Source organism: Excalfactoria chinensis, chromosome 4, assembly GCF_039878825.1.
Source record: "Excalfactoria chinensis isolate bCotChi1 chromosome 4, bCotChi1.hap2, whole genome shotgun sequence".
Lineage (NCBI taxonomy): Eukaryota > Metazoa > Chordata > Aves > Galliformes > Phasianidae > Excalfactoria > Excalfactoria chinensis.
This window is the reverse complement of record NC_092828.1, coordinates 25,618,283-25,627,391: the sequence shown is the minus strand read 5'-3', so window position 1 is coordinate 25,627,391 and position 9,109 is coordinate 25,618,283. Positions and strand designations below refer to the sequence as shown.

Genomic DNA, 9,109 nt, shown 5'->3' with positions numbered 1-9,109 from the left:
CGGTTTTGGAGAGCTCACTCATACATATTGTACTAAGGGAGAGTCTCAGAGCAGTGTTTTCTTCACTCTGGATAACATTCTGTAACAATACAGAAAGAGCAAGAAATGGTATCTCTCAACAGCTGAAAATACGCACCTTTTTGTGCCCTAATACTCTAATCTGTTCCTACAACCCTTTCTACAAACAAACCTTGTACCATTTTCACTGTCCTGGTAGAAGAGGAAGCTCTTCTGTGCAAGGTCATGTTGACCAGGATAAACTGAAGCACTCAACAAGATTAAAAGGAATCAAAACACAACAAGCTACAATGAATTAAAAAGGAAGGAAAAATTGTTAATCCTATCAGTCTTTGTCTGTATATGCCTAAACCTTGGAAGTGCACAGGAAAGTACAAACTCAAAAAGGTGCATTTTTCCCTGTGCGCGTGCAACAAAGAGAGCAGGCGGACATCAATTAGACCCTCCGGAAATTATAAATATCCAGCAGCGCCGACTGTGCTTCCTCTGCCATGATTGCTCTCACCTTTGCCATTCCCCTTCACTTCTCTGCATTCTTCCTATCTTTGCTTTTTCTTTAGCCCCTCTCAACTCTGCCTCAAATTTCATTCAGTCCCTCTTCACAGGGACCGATCCATATCCAACTACAATTACATTTGTTACAAATACCCAATCTGTATTCATGCTACTTTCCCATAATCTAAATGCTACATGCTCTGTACTAAAATCCAAAAAGCTACTATATCTGTTCCACCAGATATACTCACCTGAATGGCGCTTAATTATTTCTAGGTCCTTAGTCACTACTATGATAAATTTATCAGCAGAATAAGAAGTGATCAGTATAATTGTAAAAGCACAATTGATGATCACTTTAACTGCAAAAACACTTTTAATTGAGTATAGCTGTAATCTCACCTGGAAATTGAAAAATTTTAATTACATTGTTTTTTTCTATTCTGATTTAAATTGGTGCAAAAAGACTGTGAATAAACCCAAAGAAATATTTTGATGTTATCTTATGCCACAGTGCTTTGCACTGGAGCACAGTAAACAACTCAGAAGGGGCTTAGAAATGAAGCTCGGTAGCAGATAATCCTGCTGGACCATCAGCTACACCCTTTTCTATCATCAGCATGACACATAGTACTGATGTGGTTGAAAATTACTTTTCGTCACCTTTATTTACCTAGTTCAAATAAGCACCTTTATGGTGAGGTTGACTTTGGAAGTCTAAAGTAAAGACAGACTCTCTGGCTTCATATAAAATCAGGCTGCTCACCTGCTCTGCATTGTGTTATGTGGTCTCACTGAGCAAATAGCACTAAGCGTCTTTTCAAAAACACTGATCAAGAACTTACCCATACACAGTTTCCAGTGGCTAATGTATTTATTAACTAATCCTAAAGCACAGAAGTTCTGTATGAAATCATATTTTATCCAAGATTTATTTTCTGTCAAGTACTAGATAATAGGTTCTATGTACAGACAAAGAACAGATTACAGAGCAGTACCTAAGCATGGCTGTGATCAGCAGGTTGGAAGATAAAATCACAGGTAGCTGCCAGAATTAATATACTAAAAGAATAGGAAACGATGAATGCATAGGGTAAATACAAAACTGTATATTTTTAACATTGACTTACTTCATTTTCATGGAACACTAAAATAGCCGCAACTCTTGTCAAAGAGTTAAGGAAGGAAAGGTAGACCAATGGGTTCAACACAGTGTCAACACCAAGAGAGCTCCACAGACATATGAATGCAGCTCGTTACAGCAGGGATGTTACAGGTTTAGAGGCTTAGAGCCACCATCTCTCTTCAGAATCCAATGCAGTTTGTTTAAAAAGTTCTGCTGGTGTAGAATACACAGCTCTTCATTCAGCATGACTGCACAGTGCACACATAAGTAACTCACGGATAAATGTGTGCCAGAAAAAGATCTGCTGGCATACTTACAGCTTTCATACCTCACCTGTGCTTTTAAAGTTCCTACATAATGAGTTTGGAAGAAGGTAAATTAGTCATCATTAGCAGAAAAAAGAAATGACTTTTCTTCACTTCTAGTATAAATATTCCATGTGTTAAAAAAAATAAAAGGACAAAATGCCATTTATCAAAGATTACAATTGTGTTAGTCCCTCAGAAATAGATCTGTTCAATTGCATCCATTTTATTGCAGTTGTGCCTTCTGATTACAGTTGGTAAGAGTTAACTTAGTAGCAGCATTTGTTCAGCCAGTTCAGACCAACAATGATTTCAGTAAATTAAATTGTAAAAAACAGAGCACGTTCTCTTGTGTAATCAAGACATCTCCATGTACCACTTATGAGCAGATGTACTGAGGTCAGTAGCAGATTTGATATTGGCAAAACCAAGGTGGTAATTTTGCCTCTAAATCAGGCAAGAAATACAACACATTTGCCTTTAACCTTACAGCAACCAGATCTTGTAGACTAGGCATCACTGAGAATGCAGGGGAAACTGGATTTTATTTATTTATTCATTCATTTGTCATAAAGTTTTCAAGACATTCATACCTTCAATGAATATTTTATGTATGTACAATGGAGTTTCAGCATGCTGGACTTTAGGAACAAACTTTCAAGATCAGATATAGGATGATAAATAACATACCTCATTCCTACACAGGGCCCGAATTCCAGGGGTGCTGAATATCCCCTAATGTATTTGTCTGGAAGAAACTGAGTTTGGTTCTAACTCCACAGGCTCCTCCAGAAATTCTCAGGCAATGAGGTAAGCCTTACTGGTCAGATATGACAACATTGCAGATGAGGTGTGGAGCTGTTCACGACCCCCATGGGCTCTGCAATTCACTATCACAGGCATCTATGCAATGTGCTTCAGAAATGGGAGATGGAGGATGTGGTTGGAGCAGCCCCTGAGCAGAGAGCAGCTGGACCTAGTCACATAGGGAATACTGCCCATGCTTCGAGGTAAGGCTCAGACACAGCGGAATAATATTTCAGAAGTTTCAGGTGGATGGTTTTTATTTTCAAAAGGCAGTAGGGAATGTAAGGATTTGCCTCTGGCACTTGGTAGAGAGCTGGGAAAGATAAAGTATACAAGGATCCCAAACTAAGAGGAAGACAAAGGTGATTCTTCTACAGGCAAAATCTATCCAAGTCAAAATCCAATCCAAAACCCATCTACTTACTCAACATAGACTGGAAAAGTTGTATTTTAGATATAAAATTTGACTTGTATCCTCTTCCCATCTATATTAACACGCCGTTTAGTATATATTCTCGTGTCAATGAATGAGGAGAGTTAATATGACAGCTGACTGGATGTGCACTGGGATCTTATTAATCGTACCAAGTGTTATTTATCTTAGCCACCTAAGCTTATAAAAAAAAAAGAGATATGCATCTCAAATATTTGATCTTTTATAATCTCTAACTAGTACTGATACTTTTGCTGATCCCTCTGACTTATATATACATAAACCAGTGAAACCTGCACCACCAGAAATTAAAGTGAGAGCCAACGTGCAGAACCTAACTTACAACTGAGGCACAAATTGAATTATTTTCAAAACAAAAATCGAAAGTGCTGTTCAAAATTCATCCTGCCATTTATTCTGAAATACCAGTCACAAACGACAGAAGATTCTGAGCTTACTCTGTACGTAGTATTGCCCACTAACAACCCTACTCCAAACTAAGTTGCACCAGGACCATGCTTGCTCCCAGTTCTGCAGCATGCACTCAAGCAGAATACACTCAAGTGTTTTGTAAAATGTGTCTATGTCTCTATTCATACAACTTCAAGAATAGGGAACAATGTCATATACTTTAAGCATTTCAAGAGCAAAACCTGAATGTCCTACTGAGAGGATATTTTTCATAAAAGATGTCCTGATCCTTTCCTTGTCTTATAAAAATGTTTTATTTTCCAATAGAAAAGTATATTTAAAAACACAATTGTTTGCTAAAAGCAATATAAAACTCTTCATTTTTAATTTCATAAAAGTTTAACAAAACATAAATATCGTTTGCCACTTACATTCCTATATGCAGGCTTTGCATTAGATATTTACATATGTAATAAACTCAGGAATGAATGGCACATGACTACAAGGGATTCAAATTCCATGTCACACTGTACAACCACAGGAACAAGAAGCAGCTTAAAATTCTCAGTCAATACATTGTTTTGTCCTGTTTACAGCTATTGTTCTCTTTTCTCTGCAATAATGCACCAGTTTCCATGGTCATAGCAGGAGGAGAGTATCAGAAGCTCAGGCACATTCTCTTCTATCAATGAGCACAGCTCTCCTTCCCGAAAAACATGATAATATCGCATGAAGGCTTTTGTATCCAGTGTGTCATCACTTTGGTCCCCAACAGACACTGCTGAATCCAAAGCAGAGTCAGTAGAATCAGTTGTTGAAGTTCTTTTGAAAAACTTGCTGGCATTAGACTTAACAGCATCATCTTTATTACAGCTGCAGCTGTGGTCCTTGTCTTCCACTGGGCCATTTATAAAAGCAGCTTCTTCATCCTTGCTCTGAGCTGCACTTTGGTGTCCTCCATTTAAACTCAAATCCTTCAGTGAATGTGTGGCTTGTGACCATGGCAGTTTTTTGACGGGTGAGCTTTCTACAAACACATCATCATCATCTAAACATTGCTCTTTCAACAGTGCCCTGTGATGACCTAAATCCAAACTGCAGTGTCGTGACTGCTGAATGGGCACAGTACTATTTGTCCATTCTCCTTCATTCTTCAGAGGTTTCAGCTTTTCCGATTGCTTTCTGAGGGCTGATTCATCAAGGGACCTGGAGAAAAACCATGAGCGGAAAGATCTTCCGAGAGCACTGTAAAACCTATTTTCTTCTTCAGAAATTTTCATGCAGCAGGCTCTGGATAAGCAATGGTCCGTACTGTGGGGATGTTTTGAATCATTTTCTGGTTGCAGATTGGTTTGGTAGCTGTAATCAGAGCTCAGTACCTCTGCAGGATATATATCCTGGCTTTTTACTGCATGCACAAACTCTCCCTTATCTCCAGATTGATTCGATTCTGAAAAATGCCGTGAGCACAAGGCCTTGTTCCAGGGAACAAATACGTCTTGTTTCTCAAAGCGCCGATTCTTTTGTTCCATAGCCCAAACATAAACCATCATCTGGCCTCCAGGCATCAGTACTCTCGCCATTTCCTTTATTGCTTTGATTCTTCTTTGTTTAGTTGAGAAATGATGGATCACTATGAAAAAGGAAAGACATTATATATTGAATATGAGTAAGGGGAGAGCATTTTCTTCTTCAACTTGTTCTATGTGTTTAATCATTTTAGTTGCCATATCACAATCGTTACCCACTGCAAGTCAGCAATGTTGCAGAATTTACTGGTACTGCAGCACAAGTTTACCTCTTTTATGTTCACATTCAATGGATAAAAACAGGCAAATCCCAAAGCAGGACATTCATATGATCACAAAACAGAGTTCTGAGATAAGTCAGACACATAAGCCAGAGTTTCTGTTTCTCTGCATCACCCATAAAAGAAAACAGTATGACAAGCTATGACAAAAATGCCTGGTCTTTGGTTGAGTTAGGTAATATTAAGTTTGACGTTAGGGTTTGGAACACACTTGAGATTTATTCTAACAGGAAACGTAAATTCTTTTTATCAGGTAACAAATATAGCAAAAAGTAATATTGCTGAAAAGATGGCCATGAAAAAGTTTTTCATGTCAGTGTGCTTTCAGGAGAGCTGGTCAGAAAAATTAAACAGAAATATTTTCCATTGTGCTAATTCTGTAGAAAAGCATTTCCTTTACAGGCAGTTTATTTTGTAGGAAGAAAGAAGTGTCTTGGCCTCTGTTTTCCCTCCTATGAAAGGTACTGGAAAAAAAAATCCAAAGTCAAAATAAAACTATTGATCACTATGGTTGAATTTTATTTCCAGGATAATTTCCAGATTTCACTGTAACAATAAAATGAAGCTGTGTTTCAAGATTTATGCATTGTTTATAGATTCCGGCTCACCTAAAGGAACAATTTTAACAGTTGGAGAATAGCTATCAGCTGTTTGCTCTCTAAACGCTCAAAAACATTAACTTGGACTGAGATCAGTCATACTGGTGAGGTTGTTCTTTATATCATCAGATTGCGAGATGTGATTCAAGTCAACGACATATGGACTGATTTCACAGTCCTGTTCAGATGGGCCTGTAAGAAGCTACTTCACATAAACATTCAGTCTACCCATATACCAGAATATATATGTTCTCAGTTGAAGTCATCTTCATACCTTCAAAAACATTAGATTATGTGCGCTGCTTGACAGTAGCCAATTCTTGTAAAAAGATTATTTCAACATTGTAGTTATGAAAGATGTGTCCAGATAGCCCTGATTTCATTCTTAACAATGATTACATTGCCAAGGTTAACGTTTATTTAACCATAGGCCAATGAAAACTCTCTTGGCAGTTGATATGAGCTAGGCCCTCAGAAACATCTTACAGAAAACTCTGAGTTTTCCATATGGTCAATGTTTGTTTTTTTCCAGCTCCTCCTAATTGGAAAAAACAAACAAACAAACAAAAAACCAACACCATTTAATAAGACAGGGAGAAAGAAACTGATATTTGCTCTCGTAATGGAGATAGGTTATACATCACCACTGAACCTCCCTTAAAATGGTATCAAACTGACAGCATAAGCATGTGAGCTTAGTTCACCAGAATAAAGGGCTAATCAGCAAGCTCTATCTAAGCAATTCATTTAACAGATTAAATATTCTTTGTGGTTAGAATTACATAATCATTCTGGTTCTTCTACAGAAATAGAAATCCTATAAAGAGGAGAATACCAGCAAAGCCAAGAAGAGTATGTGATTCTGCACATAAATACTTGCCATTATCTGGAATGGGATAAAAAACAATTTATTCAGAATTAGATGGACACAGACGTATCATGTCCTTGTTCAGGAGGAATTAAAATCCATTACTGTTGAAAGTACAAAAATACCACATGAACTTTTAATCTTGTCAGGCCTTTAACTGGTATAAATATTAAATAGATTGGCTATCCTATAAAGTCAGATGATCTGATAGCATTGAAATTATGCCTCCAGACCTGATATTTGGACAGACCTGACAACTATATAGTTAGTAAAAAAGCAAATAAATATACATATCAGTCACATATCAGTCAAAATGTTGTGCTTACAAATAATATATATTTTAAAACATTTTTCAGTCATTGACCATGTACTGTTGATTACTATCAATAATAATTTTCTCATTTCATATTTTTGCTCATGCAGTGAAACAGCCTGAAAGAAGCTCAAGCTAGCATAGAGTTAAAAACCTCAAATGTAACTGAGTCCTCTGATTATTCCACTTCATCCACCCTTTTCCAGGTTTTGTTTCTCAAATTACGAGCAATATTTTCAAAAAGAGAAGTCAGAGGAGATAAGATGTTAAGATTCTTCACTCAGACAACAGGCAATTGTCCTGAACTTTGATTTTGTGTCTATTCAAAGAGAAATTTGTATTCCTAATACACAATATAAGTTTCAAGTTCTTGCTTTCTAACAAGTTTTCTTTCCATTTCAATGTATTTGCCAGTCTCTGAAGGAAGAAACAAACGTGTATCTTGACCATGTAATGTATTTAAACTACAAGTGGCCATGTTTATATGTTTCCTTCCAGTACCTGAAGGGGACCTATAGGAAAGTTGGGGCTTTGAGCAACCTCGTCTAGAGGGAAGCGTCCCTGCCTATAGCAGGGGCATTGGAACCAGATGATCTTAAAGTTTCTTCCAGTCCATGCCATTCTATGATTCATTCTATGATTCTATATTAATTTTTACTTGTTTAAAGTGCGTGTTGGAAAGAAATCTTTTCTTCACAGAGTTACCAAGACCACGTATTTAAAAAAAAATAAAAAATGATCCACATATTTCCCTGGTCTTTGTCTTTGTAACAGACCTAATTTTTTTTTTAACTTTTATTACATTAATTTCAGTGATACGTGCTGTGATTCTTAGGGAACCTTTTGAAAACAAATTTAACTGAAGCAAAGACACCCAGAAAGAAAATGAACAAAAGCAATATGTATTTGCAGTGAGACAGAATGAGTGTATGCTGTCTTACCTCCGATGGAAATGACCGCATTGAAGCACTGGTCCCTAAAGGGAAGGTTAAGGTTGTCACAAACCAGAACTTCTTCACCTCTCTTCCTTGCAATTTCTACCAATGGTCCACAGTAATCACAGCCAAGATTGTACACCTGACTGTTGACACTGAGATACTTTCCGGTTCCACAACCTAAAGAAAAGAATACTCTATATCAGAAGCTGTATATTATGAACACTATCTGTTCCTCCCAAAACAGTGAAAATAACAGGGAGTGAGGCTGGAGGTGAGTTTTCTTTTCAAGTTCTAAGGTTTCCTGAAAATGTGTGTTTGCTTCTACTAGCCCAACTCCTGCAAGATTCATTTGGACTATTTGAAACTATTTGTTCACACCATTAAGAATGTAACAGTACAACTATCATCATCAGTAAAAATACTCATTACATAGCCTTGTTCAAGACTAGGCTACATGCAGTTTACTGGGGAAGAAAGCTGCATGCAGATGGGAGGAGAAATGAGTGGTCCTCTGCGGCCACTACTGCATATCCTACAGCAATGTCTTTTGATGTGACCTACATTAAATCTCTCTGCCAGATACTTCCCTTGTCTCTGCTAAATCCCCCACTCAGCATATCTAGAGGGATAGGAGAAGGAGGAACTCACTGGCCCAGACTCAGCTAGAAGGCTCTCTGACTCCATGGCAGAGGAAAGGATTCTCTGCAAGAAATCCCAAACCATATCTCTAACTGGCACAAGGCAGGGAGGAACATTTCGACTTGAGATACAGACTTGATAATAATTGATTCCTAACAATTCTTGCCACACTGAGAGCATGTTCTCTTTCTGCCTTTGTTCTGTTGCACTGTACCACATGTGAATGTAATGAACAGTTCCAGAACATGTTCTGCATAAAAGTATGTCTACTAAAAGACTGTGCTATACTAAGTTGAAATTTTTCAGAGTGTTCTCCACCACCACATGCGTAACAGGCACTTTTCAAA

At 37.5% G+C, this 9,109-nt stretch overlaps 1 protein-coding gene across 4 annotated transcripts in view; it reads right to left on the bottom strand.

Annotated features, from left to right (window-relative positions):
- Window positions 1–1,371: 1,371 nt before the first annotated feature.
- TRMT9B (tRNA methyltransferase 9B (putative)) overlaps window positions 1,372–9,109 on the bottom strand; it is a 102,398-nt gene continuing 94,660 nt past the window's right edge. For 3 of the 4 annotated variants that reach the window (XM_072335380.1, XM_072335379.1, XM_072335382.1), the window contains 2 exons: window positions 8,127–8,300; window positions 1,378–5,228 (listed from right to left, as the gene is read on the bottom strand). In XM_072335380.1, the coding sequence (XP_072191481.1) occupies window positions 4,192–5,228; window positions 8,127–8,300 (1,211 nt within the window). In that variant the 3' untranslated portion in view covers window positions 1,378–4,191. Of the gene's footprint in view, window positions 5,229–8,126; window positions 8,301–9,109 lie in introns of all 4 variants that reach the window. The other variant, XM_072335378.1, reaches the window with a different exon arrangement.